The sequence below is a fragment of the Falco punctatus genome (assembly GCF_963210335.1).
Source record: "Falco punctatus genome assembly, chromosome: 3".
NCBI classification, from domain to species: domain Eukaryota; kingdom Metazoa; phylum Chordata; class Aves; order Falconiformes; family Falconidae; genus Falco; species Falco punctatus.
The window spans coordinates 39,757,938-39,775,999 of record NC_137582.1 but is presented as its reverse complement, the minus strand read 5'-3'; the positions used below and the strand labels follow the sequence as shown (position 1 = coordinate 39,775,999).

Here is an 18,062-nt window from a genome sequence, read left to right as displayed (position 1 = left end):
GGGGAGGGTTTCCATGCTGGACCAAACTCTGGAGAGTTTGGGGTGGGGTCTTTATAGTGGGTGCAAGGAAGGTGACTGCTTCCCCAACTACTAACAAACCTAGAAAATGAAGATTTGCTGTCCCCAGGGAGAGACTGAGCATAGTTTATCGTGGGACTGCAGCCAGGTCAATTGGGACTTTACATGATTAGCATTTGAGGATGAATCACTTCCTTGGATCCTGACCCACTGAGTATGCAAATCTTTCTTCTTTTTCTCTTTTGCAATTTTGTGTCCATGTCAGGCAGCTTTCTCTAACATGTTAGGACTGGCCATAATTTCAGATTTTATCATGTTGTTTATCACACTGTTTTTGTAAAGTCTTTGCTAATTACCATAAGCTTTTTAATTTCTCCTCATACGGAAACTGGCCTGGCTTTCAAGTTAACTTCACTTTCTCTTTCTAGGATATTTTTCTGTTTCTTTATATGCTTATTATCTATGTACAACAATGAAGCATCATGGATTCAAATATCTAAATGTCTTTGCACTGTATTCTCACATGCCCAAACCGGCGGACTGAGCTGAGATACAAGTTAAACCAAGTGTGGACTCCGAGTCAGACTTCTTTTGAAAGGGGTGAACTAACAGTACAGTCTCTTACAGTTTAGAAGATTGTAAGTCATTACGAGATATTTTTTCTGCTTCAGTCTATATTAATTATTTGCCTTTTCTCATGGAGATGATCTAGAGCTAGTCCTAGAGGGACTGAGACCACTTTTTCTTCTGGTAAATTAAAACAAAATAAGGAGGGTAAAGTACTTCATCTTTTCCCATGGAATACAAATTATTTACATAGCAGGAGGGGACCCTGTACAAAGGCTCTCCACCAGCCTGCTAAGGAAGGAATGGAGGGAATTAAAAGATGCTGCACATGCTCCCCTCTACCTTATTTCTTATTCAGTGGTTATTTTTTTTCTCTCTCTTTCTCTCTCTTTTTTATGTTTGCCAAATCTTTCCCATGTCCAGAAAGTGGTCAAGAGTGAAAAGATAATGGAAAGCAGAACGCACTGTGTATCACAGTAATGCTTACCTGCCAAACCCACAACTTTTTAAATGAGTTCGAAACAACCCCCTGACACTTTACCAACCAGATACTGCAGATGATTCCCAAGAAGTGAAAATGAAGCTGAGGAGCCATGAAAATGAAATAGCAATGTTCTCACTGTCCACGGTAGGGGAGCCGTGCCTAGTTTAGAGAGGACATGAATAGTGAAAACCTAATCCAGTCTTCACATTGCTTTCAAACACCTAACGTGCTATTTTGCGAGGCAATTTAGTACACGAAAATATGCTGGGTGGAAATCAGGAGCTCAGTGCTATTTGTGCAAATACAGTACACATTTAGATATTGTGGGACTGCAGCCAGGTCAATTGGGAGCAAGCATGCAAACCTTATGTGCAGCCTCCTGGCAGGGAGCAGTCGTGCCAGAAGCATGATTAATCCCAGCAAAGGAGGGTGTTTATGGGGTGTCACAGTCCTGGAGGAGCTGCCCCTAATGGATGCACACCAGGCAGCTGTGTTTGGACCCACACACTGGATCCATGTGCTGCTGTTCCCCTGGGTCTGGGCAGGCTCCAGATGCCAGCCGTGGCCCAGCCTCTCAGGATCACTCCCCAGGCACACTTTTATGCTCGCACTTACTGTTGCCCACTCTTTAAGCCCTCTTTTGGGAACCACTGATGTGCCGCAGAGATTGTAAAGGTTCTTTTGTACACCGTCCACATGCAGCTAGTCAACGTCGGCAGAGGTACAAAGCAGAAGAAATGTCTGTACACAGTTTTCTTCCCCTTGGGCCCTGGAGCATTTCCTGGGTTTTGGATGGTGCCATAGCAATCCTGGGTTCCTTCTCTTGTACTCTAGTGCTCCAGTTTAGCCTTCTCTTCCCAAGTTACAGGCTTATCCCTAGTTCCCCTGAGAAACTCCCTTCATTTTTTTCAGAGCTGAAGTCCAAGTGTGCCCTGGCTTGAAAACCATTCCTGCTTAGCATACTTCTTCCTAACACTTGTCTGTTTTGTCCTTTTACTGGTAATTTGCTTTGACAATGTTCTGGGACCTTTTACGAACAGGTGTAAAGTAAATCTGCTCTGCTTTAAGCACCATCCATCTTACTTTCCCTAAGGTGGTTCTGCTTGAATGAAGATCGTTTGTGTCAAGGGTTCGTATTGATCTCTGTTGTGCTGCTCCGGGTTCAGGCTAGGATGTGCCTCACCCGCTCCATATTAGCAGCAAAAGCTTGGTTCAGTGATATAGCAGTTTCATGAAATTTACTAGTTTTTGTCCTTTTCGCTGTAACACATTTCACAAGCTACCAGACAAAGCCAGGGCATGGATTACTGACCTAGTCCAGTCTTTTCACTCTGCAAGTTTGCAAAATTATGAATTCAGTGTTAGAAATCAGTATTAGCTCATAGTAGCTCATAAAATTTTTGTCATGTTGGCCACCTTATCCTTCGATAAGTTTATTTCTGACTTTGCTTCTTATTTCGTGCCTCAGAGAGCATATTCTTTATTTCATAGCCACTCAAGATTTATGAGTTTGGGTTTGTGTTTAAAACGCTGCAATGGGCTGGGTGGGCAATTTTACTGCATTCTGTTCCTGCCTTTCTACCTGCAATTCACTAAAGCTGTCCTGCAGCAGAACACTCCACTGAGGGTATTCAAAATGTGCATCTACTTCCAGGATATACAGCCTGCTTGGGTATCACTTAAGCACCAAGATATACTAGGATTTGTACGTACTTGTAATACAACGGTGAGATAGATATTCTTTATCTGGAGCTCCGGTGGTGCAGTAGGTTCTATTGCTGATATCTCCGTTATCACTGAGGCAAACCTGTTTGCTGTGGAGAAAACAGCTGAATTAGAAATCAAGTATGTAAGTGAGCAGACAAAGCATATAAAGGAGACAGTATTTAAGTTCACTTGCCATGTTCCTATCATTGGAGAACTTAACAAGTAAAATGGTCTCTTCTTACAGAGCTGTTATCTTTTTATTCCAGGCAGGGAGCAATGTTAACTCCCATGCAGAATAAAGTGGTGAAACTCATACCGTACCTGGAAACTATCCGTAGTCTTTGCCTTTGTGGAATCCCTTTTCTTGACCTTGTGGCCTCAAATATAAAAAGCTGCCACATACAGTCTCTCTCTGGCTATGGATACTCCTGAGATCCTATTTCAAAAGTGTTGGGGTTTTGTGGGGTACGTAATACCTGTGTTGGATTGTTCTTCCCTGTGTGCCTCTCCTTCACTTTAACCTTCTGAGTCCCATCCAATGTTTCACTCCTCTTCACACATGGATCTCATCAACGCAGAAGGGAAAATGGTAGGAGAATGCCTGTTCAGTAAAGGGCTGTTCCAGAAAAAAAGGGAGAGATCTGAATACTTGGCTTCCTCTGGTAATATGGGCTGGAATTTGTTCCAGGGATAGGGCAAATCCTGCTAGATCCTGTCCATGCTGCCCCACAGTTTTCTGAATTCAAGAGCTCTCTGCCTAGTTACAGCTCTGTGTTATGATAGTATATTTGTGACTTAAGATACTCGTTTCTTGTGTTCTTGCACTGTGATTGCTATTTCTTTTTCTGTTTTGCTGCTAAGGATATTTTATTTTGTCAGGTTTGGGATGAAACTCTTGCCAAATCTGCAGAGGCTTGGGCTGCTACTTGCATTTGGGACCATGGACCTTCCTACTTACTGAGATTCTTGGGCCAGAACCTCTCTGTAAGAACTGGAAGGTAGGCACACACCCTGCAAAACAGTTATTTTGTAAGCCTTCAAACAGCCTTTGAGATCCAGGTCTTAGACTGATGCAAGTGTCATCCAGTATTATAGTAATAATTCATATCCATCTATGTTCATTTGGCTTAAGAGTATTATTGCTTAATACTGTGCCCCTAGTAATGCATGAAGAAAGGTGTCTTTAGGTGACTTGCATCAAAGGGATTAGCAGCAGAAAGTTCCAAAATGCCTAAATCTAAAATGACATGTTTTTCTTTCTGTATTTCAAATAAACCCAGGTATCGATCTATTCTCCAGCTGGTCAAGCCATGGTATGATGAGGTGAAGGATTATGCTTTCCCTTATCCTCAAGATTGCAACCCCAGGTGCCCCATGCGATGTTATGGACCCATGTGCACCCATTACACACAGGTTATATAAATTACATTCTTCTATTCAAAACCTACCGTGCAAAACTGGACTTTTCTGTGATGTATTTATATCTCTCTCTCTCAAATAAATGTGTACATATATATATATATATACATATATTTCTTTTCAATTTGGACTTCACCAATAATAAATATTTATTCAGATGGTTTGGGCCACTTCCAATCGTATAGGCTGCGCAATCCACACATGCCACAATATGAACGTCTGGGGATCTGTTTGGCGACGAGCTGTTTACTTGGTATGCAACTATGCCCCAAAGTGAGTTGCTTTCTTTTAATATTTTTATTTTTTTTACTTCATTATTTATTTTTATACTTCATGCATGTTTTGGTCCTCTCATAGGACTGCTTACTCCTTTTTCTGCAGCTTGGCCTCTATTTGTGCTTTTTCTGTGGGCTGCTCCTTCATTCTAACTTTACATCTGAAAATACAGAAAATGCATGACTTTGGTGTACAAAGAAGAAAAGGCAGTAACTTGATGTGTATGGAACAAACCCTAAAACTGTTATTGTTGTTATTATTGTTATTATAGTTCTTCTTGTTTTCTGCCTTTGTGTTGACTCCAATTTACTTAGTTCCTTATTTCTTTGCTCTTATATAAACTCATGGTGAGCTAGACTTCCTCAGGTAAGCCATCCCACTGTAGATCAAGCCCTTGATTTACTATGAACGCATGTTGCTGCCCACAAGATACCTTTGCTTATGACCATGCTGCATAAGGGCATCCATAGCATAGGTTTCCCACAAAGTCCATCTACCTAAGCTCAGTGTCTACAAATCTCATCTTGCCTTCTGTATTTGGGCCCTTCAAAGTACAGACCATAAGCACCCATAGGTGGCCCTATATCAGGTAGCTTTGCAGAGATCTGTATTATGCTGAAATGAAGAAATTAATTTTCTGCCAGCATTTCCTAGATATCATCTCGAGCTTACATCAGGGTGCAGAATGAATCAATAAAGTGTGGCTCTGGGAGAGCTTCAATTTAAGGTCTGGTTTGGACCAGTGCTGCAAAAGCAGCATGAGCAGGGTAAATGTCTGGTTTCTCTGACTGTATATTAGACAAAGCCATAGTTCTGTATAGGAATCTAAGTATAATTAATTGAACATGTTTTCCATAAACTATCAGTGGCACAGGTCCATCTGTGGTAAAGAATATGTCATTACTCTAGCTGTTACATGAGTAAAAGAATTTTAAAGACCTTGCAACTTAAAAAAATACAGGATTTAGTAAGACAACTGACTTGGGGAAAAATACACCTTTGGAAATCAAGATTTATCTGTCTTTTTGTCTTTAATATCTACTGGAAAAGGATGGTAAGAAATGAACATGAGGGAGCAAAGATCAGGCAGCAAAAAATGTATCTGACTTTTAGCTCCGTAACATGGACAAAGTGAAATAAAAGTTTATAAGAGAAACCCACATATTATTTTTCATATATCTCCTGAAAAAATAAAATAAAATTATAAACTTCCAAGAATACATCTCTCGTGTTCATATATAGGAAAAGAATGATTTTATACATTAGGCATTACTGAAAACTGATGCATTGTTTATGTATCAGTTAGCAATGAATTAATGACATTTTATATTTTCTGGATCTAAACCCCCCACTGTTTCTCAAACAGCAAAGCAAAGCCTGGAGTTACAAGCTGCTTCTCTGGATGAGATTTTGAGTAGACCTTTGATTCGTAGGTCATAGAATTGGATTTTCACATCTACTTATTGTGCAGTCACATAGAGGATATTGAGTGGTCTTGCCTGGCTTAAGTTTATATTCCTAAGAATTATTTGAGTTAAGGACATTGGGCTTAGAGTCCTTGGGCACCCATGTAGAAGTCTCTTTGCTAATCCATAAAGGCTAGTTACTCCTTCTGAGTAACTAGCACATCAGAAATGCCCCTAAAGAAGGGGGTGAATATTAGAGCACTGACCTGAGGTGCTAAGATTGGTGTTTGGCAAAGATTTAGGATTTAGAACTCCTTTTCACTGATGCCATGCTGTAATGCTGGAAAATATCTATGCTTCTGAAATTAGGGGAAAAAAAAGTAGAGGGTAATAACAAAGTTTAGAAATGCCTTGCCCCTATGTAACAGATTCACACAGATCAGCCATGTGTTGTGTAGAAAATTAAGCAGAAATCAGCTTTCAGCAAACTCTTTCTGGATTTCCATATCTGTTATCAAACTAAATGTATTTCCTGAGCACTCAGTCTGCTGTACCCATTTGGAAAAGATATAGAAATGAGCGAAGTATTTGAGAGATTCCTACTGTCTTCTAAGGCACAACCCAGACCAGGGCTTTTGATCCAATGTTATTGGCTGGGAGGTGTGGGATGAGAAAATGTTTCATAAATAATTGCATTACTCACCACTATACCACGTCACATGCAAACTAGAGAAATTTCTCTGCTCAGTGAGACATAACATTTAAATAAAAATCTAATTTTAACTTTCTTTCTGCCTACATCACTAGTGCTAGTGTTACATGAATCAGTAAAAGCCTGGGGTTTATATAAGCACCTAGAAGTCTGGATGTGTTTTTCAGATGTTCCTCGATCTTTCAGAGTTACCTTTTTTCACATGATCACTCTCCAGACTGGTACCCCTTTCCCCCTGGGCTCTATTACACAGCTGTATTCACCAGATAGGAGCCCACCTTCTCCTCTCATTAACATCTATGACACCCCTAAAAATGCCCAGTTCTTTTTAATACAGGACTGGTGCAAACGTTTTTATCTTCCCCTTTCTCTAACCATGAATTCAGCCTCAGAGCTTGAAAATGTGGGTCTAGAGTAGTGCAACAGAAGAATAAGATTTTGCTCAGTTTGTTTTTCTACTTTCCAAACCTAAGCTTATTTAAGATAACTGCCAGGAAAAAAAAATGCTCAAGGAAAACCTTACACCAATGCTTAATTTCTCATAAACATAGCCCTCTAGTAAAAAAGTCCCAGGCTCGATGAATCAAAAATCACTTGCTGTAGCAAAAGCAAGAAGACTGGGACTTCAGCACAGAAACTAAAGGAGATGGAATGGGCCGCTGGCCTGAGGTGACATGGTCATTCTCCTGCTGGTTTTTGGAATCTGCGGATCAATGTTTGTCAGTAATCTACAGGAATATGGTAATGTATGTTTTCAGTAACAGGGCATTTATAGGATATCAGTGAAGACATAAACTTTAGTCACGTATGGTTAATTATTTTTTTTTCTTCCTTTCTGAAATTACTAAGCATTCTTTTTCCTTTTTTATTTTCAGGGGGAATTGGATTGGAGAAGCACCATATAAAGTAGGAGTCCCATGTTCGGCTTGTCCTCCAAGCTATGGAGGTTCTTGTACCGACAATCTTTGTTTCCCAGGAGTAACATCAAACTACTTATACTGGTTTAAATAAGTTAAGTTTTACATTATTTTGAAAAAAACCCACCAAAACCCAAACAAACATGGATGAGTAACAAGAAGCTTGTATATTGAATTTTGCACATATTTTATATATAGAGATATTGTAATAATACTCTGATGTTTTCTTTTTGTATGCTTTTGTATAATTAGCTTTCAAAGTATAGTATAATTTGGTTTTAACACTTTGGGATTTAAGATTCACATTAACCCTTTTAGATTAACATTTTTTTAAAGGAGAACAAATTTTCACCTTTGCAAGTCTAGCTTCCTGAAGATTAGGTTCTATTAAAAGCACATTAGAAGATAAAATGTGACTTCCTTTTAAAGACAATAGCTCCAGAAAGAGAAGGGTCATTGATTAATACTGTGCTTTAAAAATGGAGTGTGATGTGCAAAGCAACAAATTGTCCTCACATTCCAAATGGTTCCTTCCATTTCCACCTGTGCTTTCACCTGCAATGTCAATGGGACTCTGAGCAAAGGAAAACATATGTGCAAGAGAAACTGCAGGATATTACCTACCTCATGCACAACATCGATTTGTTTATGGTGTTTCAAGAGTTCAGCACACGGCTGCTGCTATCATCAATGATGCCTGTGTGCAGACAGGAGAATTAAGAGAGAATGAGGAACCACACTGGCCAAGAGGCAGTGGCTGTTAACTTACATGCCTAAAGTCTTATCTAGATACAGAAAGCTGCATCATTTTAAATATACTGGTATAATAGCACAGTCTAGCTCTACCTTCCATGTATCTGAACGCAGCCATAATGGTGTAATGGTGCTTTGTACAAGAAGGCAAAGAAATACATTGCTACAAAGCAACATAAGTTACATCAATACATGACATCCATACTGTCTTTTACACTACAAGTTTGCCAGTTTATGAGTTATCCCCCTGACTGAAACTCAGCCAGGTGAAACTTTCAAGGTGAGATCAGACCTAAAAGTAGATAAGAGGATTTCCAACTAAAAGACATCAGGCAACTTTAGCACTTCATGCAGATTTGATACAAAAATTCCCAATGTCTAAAGCAATTGGTAGGGCCCTTTAAAATATATTGCACTGTTTCCTAAAAATATCTCTATGGATTAATTAGAACCAAATCTGTTTATTATACCTTCCCTGCCAAAACCTGAATGCCTTATGGGTGCTTACTAGAACATTTATAACGAGCCCCTACACTTTGAGCTAGAATATTATACAGGTATTTTTCTTGAAAAACAGATTATAAAAATGAGGAAACAGAATGTCTGCCACAACTACTACATCACTGAAATAGCCTCGAGTTTTGGCTTTATATTACGGGGCAGAATGTACTCCACTTTAAATATACATGTTTAGTCTGCTTGCATTGCTACATTTAGACCTCTGAAATTTATGAACTTTGAAAAGCAATACTGAGTAGAGCAAGCAGAGCGACAGAGGATAATTGCACTAGTACTACATATGTGTGTCTTTAAGTCACTAATTAATTTCTTTTGAGGGTGTTTGAGACAGTCTGTTACCAAAATATGAAGTATCATATTGGTCATATAAAAAAAAAGATCAGTTTGAATTCTTTGCATTAGTTATGCCTTTTCTCTGGCAAAATAGCTGGGTGTGGGTGGGGATGGGGTGTGTGTGCGCAGCATAGTGAGACATATGACACGGGCTTTACAGCATGAAGCATGAAACTTAGCAGCCCCTCTCCACCTGTCCATAATGTGATCCCTCAGAGAACATCAGCAATGGATCTATGACTCTTCACACATTTCTGGTTAGTGACACTTCTGCATCTGACAGGACAATAACTAGACAAGTATATTGTCTTAAATGTGTCCATGTTTTAAAAGAACAACGTTTGTAATATTCTCCTAACTTTTATCCTAACAGTTACAATGTAAATGGTTTTCCTTTTGGTTTCAAAGGGACTTGGACTTGGACAGTGCTCAATCAAACACTTTCGTTGAGTAAAATCCAGTCCTGTTTTGAGAGTGAAACACAACCGCTTTGCATCATCTTTGTACACACTGAAAGCATTCAGTGAGAAAAAACCAGGTGTGTTGCTAGCCCTCAGCCAGCTCAGTTTTTGACAGAGATGCATGTGACATACTTTTTTGTTCTGCATAAGAAATCTTCTCTAGAGGTCAAGACAGCACAGTTAAAACAGTGCATCTAGCCATTTTCAGTATTTTTTTTTATTACTTTTTTTTTTAATACCAGATAGGAAGCAGAGCATAAGCAAAAGTTCAGGTCAAACCGTGGAACCTACAACAGTAGGTCTAGCAATAAATGACTATGCACTTTGGAACTTGCAACTTGTATGTTGTACGGTACACTTTCCAAACAGGACTAGACATTGTAAATTAATTTATAATTCTTTAATTCAGCTGAAATTTTTATAACGGGTATATATGTTATCGTATCTGTTACTTTTTAAATTGCTACAAATACCTTGATTTTGTGGAATATTTTGTTTTCTGTGGATATAGAAAACTTTGCTTTTAACAAACAGGTATGCAGGTTTCTTAACAACATCCCATAATGGTGCTAGGGATTAAGTATTGTAATCACACTGTAACTGACAGCAGCAAAAAGTGATCTGGGTATAAGCTATTTCATACGAGCAGCTCCTGATAAAACCAGCCACAAGCACTCAAGCTCAGTTGAGTATTTTTCACTGAACAGAGAGGATTACAGCTCATCAGATACTTGATTACCACATGGAATTTGCCCTTCCGCTTTGTTTAATAAGTAGTTTACTGAAGGCCATTCTGTGTTGCCTATTTGAGTCGCCCCAGTTTCTCTCATCTCGTTCTCTTGGGCCAGGTAATGATGAAGCCAGTAAAGCTGTGCTTTGATTGCCTGTGTTGGTTCTGCCTGACTGATTACCTGACACCGAGTGCTGCTAGAACAAAAGTACTGAAATGTGTGGAAGACTTCAGATGTCTTTGGCAGCATATCTGCTCTGATACATGCCGAGGAGAATTCTTGATGAGTTCAAGGCTATGCCGAGGCAAACTACCCCCAGTTGTTATTCTGATAGCCTTGAAGATTTGTACTAATTCCTTCAGAGCAGCATGGTGTGCCTTTAAAGACAGAGAAGTTAGCTCAGACTTCTGTTCTAAATATAAAATTACAAAAGTATACACAAACTAAAATAAGGCTAGAATTTTTTTGTCAAAGTAATGTGAGAGGCATAAGAGTAAAAATGAAGTAACTGATACCATTAGTTCTTGAGTGTGGCTGTTCATAGTATCTGCTTGTGATTTTTTGCCTCATTATACATCGAAGATGATGGGTAGCAGTTGATACCTTTTGGTGCTAGCCTCTATGTTCTGGTGCTGAAGTTATAGATTATTTTTTGTGGAAGATGAGGTATACTTCCAATATTACCATATACACTCCAGTTTTTGTGAGATCTTTTTTCAGCTAAGCATATAATTAACCACTGGGCCAGATTTGCTTTCAAAGTTCCTTTTTATGGTTGTTTCAGGCTATAATGAGAGTCTTCTGTGCATCAGAGAGGAAAATGTATTCCAGTTTAAACCCAAAACAAACAGCACCCTCCCGTCATCACAACAGTGAAGTGACTGTGGAACAAATTATGGGGAGAGTAAGACCTCTGACAGTCATGGGTTCAGATTGATGCTGAGCAGGTTTTAGTGATCGCAGATCCTCTCTCTGGGGTAATACATGACTTCAGAAAACCTGGGCTTGACCTTGCACAATTATCCTTGGGATCTCTTCTCTGAGATCACCTCGCTCCCCTCTGAATTGGGGTTGAGTTGGATCAGGCCTCAGTGAAAACCATGGGAGATTTAACATAACTTTTTAACTTTTGCATAAATGAGAAAGTTAGATTCCATGAGAGCTTTATGGACAGCAAAATTAGACTAAATGTGCCATCCCTTGACAACACTGGGAAATACCATGGGGCTCTGAAAGAAGAAACCTCCCAGAGCAAAATGTGCTATACCACAGCTGGGATCTAACAGATAGAAATATATCTGTATCTGTATCCATTTCTAAGTCTCTAGGTACATGAGTAGATAGGTAGGTAGTTCTACAGTTTATGTATTATCTGCAAGGACCAGGTTGCAGACATGGATGCCCTCTTGTGGTTGAGAATACCAGTATGTTGGTTTGATTTCATAGGAAGCCACAAAGTTTAAGGATTTTTCAAAAATACACACACACACAAATTTAGTTTGTTTCCCTTAAAATTTTTGGCCTTTATTTTAAAGACACATGAAATTGTTTTATTCGAGAAATGAGGTCCACTGTGTAACTTCTCCATTCCTTAGTTTTACATGCTTTGTAAGTACAGAACTCAACCAGAGTTGTATTGGCTGTTGGTTACCCATCATACAAAGTTTTATGAGTATGAGGTAAAACGGAGGTATTCAGATGTCAGAAGAATTTTTAGAGGTGTAAATCAGATATAGTTCTTAAAAAGAAGAGAGTGGGAAGCCTCATTACTCAGATACTAAATTCCTAAACTATCCCTAAAGAAACAGGAGTTTTAAAGGCCCAAATTACTGTTGAAATTTGCCCAGTATTCCTAAGTTTTCAAGAAAAAAAAAAGTTGCTTTTCTCTTCTAGAATGAAGATCTCATAGAATCCAAGCACGCAGCATTTTTATGGTGCTTTTAAAAACTGCAAAATAGAAAATTTGTATGGTTTGGTTGTCAGACCATAATTGGTCTGATGGCCTCAAAGTGCACAAAATTTCCCATTTGGATTCATAAGAAGAACACTGAACTTCTGTCAATAGTAACCTGAAGTAGCCACAGCCTTCTCAAACTGCTTTCTTTCAAAAGAAAATAAATTGAAAATCAAGAAAAAAATAGCAATGACCCACCTGGTTAATTCAATAAAAGAAAAAAAACCCCAAGGTTACTATAGGTAATTTCTAGACTTTCTTGCAGCTGAACCTTCATTTACTGAGTTTCCCTCAAGATTAGTTATTTTCTGTTAGAGAAGATTTTTTTGTTCATATTACAAGACAATTTTTAAATTCACACAAGTCAGTGGAACAGACATAAACTTTTGATAGTTATCCCCATTCTTCTGATCTTCCCTGAGAGTGAAGTGTGAGAAAACCAGACTGAAATGGTTGCAATTCACTGTTATCTCTTTGTCTTCCACCAAAAGACAAAATTCAGAGTGCAAAAAGATTTTGGCAGCTTACCATTTGGCAATCAGGTTGCAAATTCTTTAAAAATCCCTTGTACTGACAATCCTTGTAAATTATGCTTGGGGGTTTCTTGGCCAGCAGCAGAAGAGAGGGAATATCCCGCAGGTTATATGTTTAGCTCACAACAGCAATCATTATTTAAATCACATCATGCTGCAAGCTCCTTACAGCTTCAGTAGATCATCATGTAAGTCAGGAATTATCTTAGATGCAATATTTAAGTTAATAAACTTGTTCCTTGGGAGTGAATGGTAATATTGGAATCTAATAGCTCTGAGGGGTTAAACAGCTTTGTTTCATGTAGGGTGCTCTTACATAATTGAAATGGTGCTTAAAGGCAGGGTTCATTTAAGAAGTAAACCATCGACAGTTGCTTTATTTTCATATGCAATAAGGAAAGATATTTTTGAGGACTGAAGATGTTGAGGATTGGAAATGATGACATTTCTATGCTTTCTATCTGAACCCAAGCCAAAAAAAAAAAAAAAAAAAAAAAAAAGTTCAGTGTTTATACAGCGAAACGTCCTTTCCCTCCCCTCATTATATATTTTCATCATTTCTTGTTTAGATCTTTTTGAAAATTGTGCGGGTGGGGTTGTATCTTGTTCTTCAGAGAAGAAAGCTTGTTGTGTAACACGTCTTGCAGTGGACTTTTCAATATAACAATTCTTTCATATGATGCTATATACATGTTATACCTGAGATATAAATTTGTATTCCTGTTTCAACTTCTAATGCTATGAAACTATAAAGAAGTGTACATCACTTTGATCTATTTTGTAACATCTGTGCATTTAAATAAATAAGTAAAATTATCAGTATTTACACCTGATGTTCTTTTGAGGATTCTTTTGTTGTTTCTTTTGTTGATTTGCTCCCTGAAGGAGGCAAATTTTCAGGGAGATAGTAAAAGACATATCTAAACTGAATTTAAATTCAGTTTAAATATCTTTATACAAGTGCATATGCCTTACACCTGGGCTCCATTATGTACTTGGAATCTGTCTTTGTGTATCTACCTGTATGGATAGGAAGGAGCCTACCTTTTGGTATTGAGCACCTAAACTCTTCATCAAGATTAGTGGTCAGGGGATGTTTTCTTATGTGCCTCTGGCCAAGAAGAAAAATCTGAACTGTGACCAAAGGAGATATCCACAGAAAATTGGGGAGGTACCATTGTCAATTTGGTCATGTTCTCTTCCATGGAAGGAACCATGCTGCAGTCAGGAAAAGGTAATTTTTCAGTACCTGAGTAAATCTCCTTCTTCCCAATGTGGTTCCAAAGCTGTAAAAGCTACATTTGAAAATAAACCCCCAGAAACATATATTTAAAAGAAAAAAGGATGGTATATCATGAGGGAAAGGGAGAACAGAGGAAGGAGGAGGAGGCTTATATAAAATAATAGTTGGTGTCACAAAAGCTATTCAAACTCTGAAAATCCCTGGTTCCTTCGGTTCATCCTTCACAAGCTGGACACCACAAAACCCCCTTCTTTTATAATTCAGCATGACACAAAGTTATTTTATACATCATTAATTTACAGATTCAGCTGGAAGGACACAATCTCACAGAATACGGGAAACAATAGAAGAAAGAGTAGATTCTTTCAGAATGCCAAAATGCATTTTCTCTAGTATGCTCTTTTTTGTTTAATGACATTGTATGCTTTTTATCACACCTGTTTGTGATGTAGAAATCCACTGAAATTTGGGTTTAATATTATGTGTAATTATGAATAAATACAGCCCAAGCTGTTGGTACCCTCTGGGCAATTGTAATAGGATTATGGCAAATGTCAGTAGCTGGCCAACAATATTCAGTGTTGTTGCTCATCTCTCCCTGATCTGGGCCCAGTCCTGTTTGGACTACAACAAAAAGAACAGTGGTTTTGCCTAATTTCTCACTTCTGGATGGACTTGATTTCTCTCTTCCTGTCTTGCTTCTCTCCTTTCTCTTGACCTATGAATTGGTCTGCAGTTTTTGGAAAGACAATGCTAAGGTACATAAATCCACTGTATTTTTTTTCCATTTTCTCTCTATTGCCCTTTTATCTGGATCTGAGACCGAAACAGAACTGACCACTGCAGATTTCCACTAGTTCCCTGTCTTAGTCTCACAGTTTTCTAATCATGGTTTCCATCAGCCCTTCACACCTTGATTTTTCACCTGCAGAAACCAGGACATGGAGGAGCTGATGTGTATGTAACTCTCACCCTGATACGGAGAGTGGATGTAGTTGGGGTGTGTGATCTCAGGTGTGGGCGCTTCAAAGCAGTCACAAAGTCCACAGCTCAGGCATGGCACAAGGTGCCCTAAACTGTGACTGCAACAGGAGGAATGGCACCACTGCTGTCAGGAGGCAGCAAGGCCACTTGTTACAGTAGTACCATGGTTTGGAGTGCTTTCATGCAGTAGCACAGTGGTTATTGTCAGTCTGGGAACCTCTCATATAAACTAGGAGATTCAATGTTCTTTGGTTTTTTTGAGAAGATGGCTACTATGCTAACAGGGTATACAGTCACAGGGTGACAGTGCCATATATCTGCAGACAGGCAGTGTGGCATCCCACCCATTTACTACCTAGGACAGAGGCAGACAGCTCCCTTCTCACGAAATCACACAGTGCCTTAGAGCCCAGTTACACCAAGTGTTTGGGTTTGTCTTAATCTCTAATTCTCCAAGTCCCCAGTGACTTTGACATCATAATTTGACATTCTCTGACTTTTATTTTATTTTATGCTTGTTTTCTTTCATGTTAGTAACACAATAACCTGAATATTACTTGGTAGCCTTTTCATATGTCTTTAACACAGTCCTTTATGTTTGACTGGGGGACCATTATAGTAGTAGCATTCATTACACATATGACAGGTCTTTACAGCAACATCATGAAAACAACTAATGGAAAATAATATAAAGAGTACTCCTTAACAGATAATAGGTTAAGAATATATTTTCTCAACCTGGCAGTACTTACAGCTTTTTTTCACTTTCTGTGGGATTTCATCCTGAGCTCTCTAGCTCCATCATTTTGAATCCCCTTTTCATCTCAGAGAAGACAAGTTTATTTGATTTTGCCTGTGAAATCTAGTAGTGGACTTGCTCCACTGCATTTTTTGTCAAAAAAGTTTGAAAGTATGTCTGTAAACCCAAAACTGTCTAAGGTCGTGCTCATTTTGCAGTCCATACATCTGCAGCTACAGCCTCACAGTGCTGTTTTGCAGTTTTTGGAGACATTGGCCGCACTGAGGTGACGATAGTTTCAACCAACAAGGACTTTGCATAATGATGTGAGTTTTTTCCATCCATCACATCCAAAGTCTTGTCTGTAACAACTTACTGAAATTCAGTTATTAGCAGCCATGGCAGATTTTGACCATATTGTTGTACTACAGTGTAGAACAGAGCACAGAGAGAGGGATGTATTCCATTTTGTCTTCTCTAAACTTGCAATATCCCTGTGTCCGTTTAGGCATTGTAGGACCCTTGGCTTGCTGCTTTATGTTGGATTTTATTTTGGCACCACTTTTTCTGCATCATTCTTCAAAGAGTTTGTATTTCTTCCTTTTTTACTGGATTGGAGGTCATGAATTCTTCATACTTACTCTGATCTACCTGCAGATCTTGCTATATAAATTTCTCCCCTTGTCTGCCATTTTCATTACACAGAATTGGAGGTTATACTTTTTTAGATTTTCTGAAAATCTACAGCTCTTTGCATAGCTGCATGAGCTTCTAGTCATTCTCTTCTTCACTCCTCCCCAGAAAAAAGTGTACTTTCTGTTTAGTATGCTGTACACCACCAACATTTTCTATTTTCCAGTGAAAAACATATGTGCCAAAAATAACTGAGATGGCAGTCTGCAAAAAAACAGTGTCTCCCTATGGGTGTTTTGAATGTGCATAGACATGTGGTCTATTTTCCTATGGGCAATGCCAAAATCCTGCTGATATATCAGACATGGAAAAATATTTGGCATTAGCCATCTCCTGAAGGATTTTTCCCCTCACAGGTAGTGGAAAATACTCCTCTTTTACATATCTGTTTGATTATTCTAAGTATGTCCATAAGCAAAAATAAACACTCTGGGGTTTAGTGAGTATCTATTTTATCTATTAACACAAATGTCATCACCTGGAGCTGTATACAAAAATGTAATGCTTGGGAACAGTATAGTTCAGTGAGCAGGGGCATGGGATGCTCCAAGAGTGGCTCAAACCCAGAGGATGTCTTTGGTGGTCCCAGAATACTTTTGTTTGCTTGCTGATTAAGGCCACGTGGGCCCTGCAGCTGGACCTCATGATGATGGTGTGGTGTTTTCATCTCCAGATTATGTTTCACTTCCTTCCACAGCCATACCATGAAACTTTCACACCGAAGTAGCCTTGATGATTGTATGACAAAGCTCCAGAAAAAGGTCTGAATGTAATACCTTTCAAGCTGTATCACAACTCAAGACCCATAGGTGGGAAATATCTGTTCCACCCCTGGGACCCTATCTAGCACCTTTGGAAACTCAGTTTATGATGAAGGCACTTGTCATGGGTACCCAGATTGTGGCACAGCCTTACGGGATGAGGCACAACAGTGGAAGATCCTCCACTCCTTGAAAACGGTGTCAGTTTCCTTATGTTTTGCTTCTCTTCTTTCCAAAGCATGAACTTTCTTCATAAGATCAATGGAATGACATGTTTTTATAAAAAAAAAAAGCTCTTCATCCATGTTCCATTAAAGTTTCAATAATTTCCATTATTTATTCACCCAGCTATGCAACTGATCTACTCTTTTGTGGGAATAATCTCAACCTCAATTGTATCCACTTATCTTCTACTACTTGCTTCTCTGAAAAAGTTGTGAGAAGTGTTTCAGGAAAAATCAAAGCTAACTTTTTTGACTACCTTACTTTTCATTTGTATCCATTTATTATCTTTCCATGTAAAAAAAAAAAAATGTTTTAACTGCAGTCTGCAATCTTTGATATATACATAGATTTTCACCTTCTTGGCTCTTTTCAGATTTTTATTCCTTCATATAAGGTATTCTAATTTCCTTTTACCTTTATGCCATTCTTTTCTTCAGGTGTTTCCCAGAAGGGAATGGTGATCATTGCAACTTTTGTTGCAGATAATTCCCTTCTCCCCCAGCCTACTTGACCTCAGACATTATCTCTCTATTATGTCATCTTTACAGCCTGTCACTCATTTCCTGTGGATATCGATGTCATTGGATCATCTTAATATTTGACAAGTTTGTCCCTGCTGAGGGACAC

At 38.7% G+C, this 18,062-nt stretch overlaps 1 protein-coding gene across 4 annotated transcripts in view; it reads left to right on the top strand.

Annotated features, from left to right (window-relative positions):
* PI15 (peptidase inhibitor 15) overlaps positions 1-13,623 on the top strand; it is a 56,057-nt gene extending 42,434 nt beyond the window's left edge. For all 4 annotated transcript variants that reach the window (XM_080381265.1, XM_080381264.1, XM_080381263.1 and 1 more), the window contains 4 exons: positions 3,656-3,774; positions 4,057-4,189; positions 4,353-4,468; positions 7,465-13,623. In XM_080381265.1, the coding sequence (XP_080237391.1) occupies positions 3,656-3,774; positions 4,057-4,189; positions 4,353-4,468; positions 7,465-7,600 (504 nt within the window). In that variant the 3' untranslated portion in view covers positions 7,601-13,623. The remainder of the gene's footprint in view (positions 1-3,655; positions 3,775-4,056; positions 4,190-4,352; positions 4,469-7,464) is intronic.
* Positions 13,624-18,062: the final 4,439 nt, after the last annotated feature.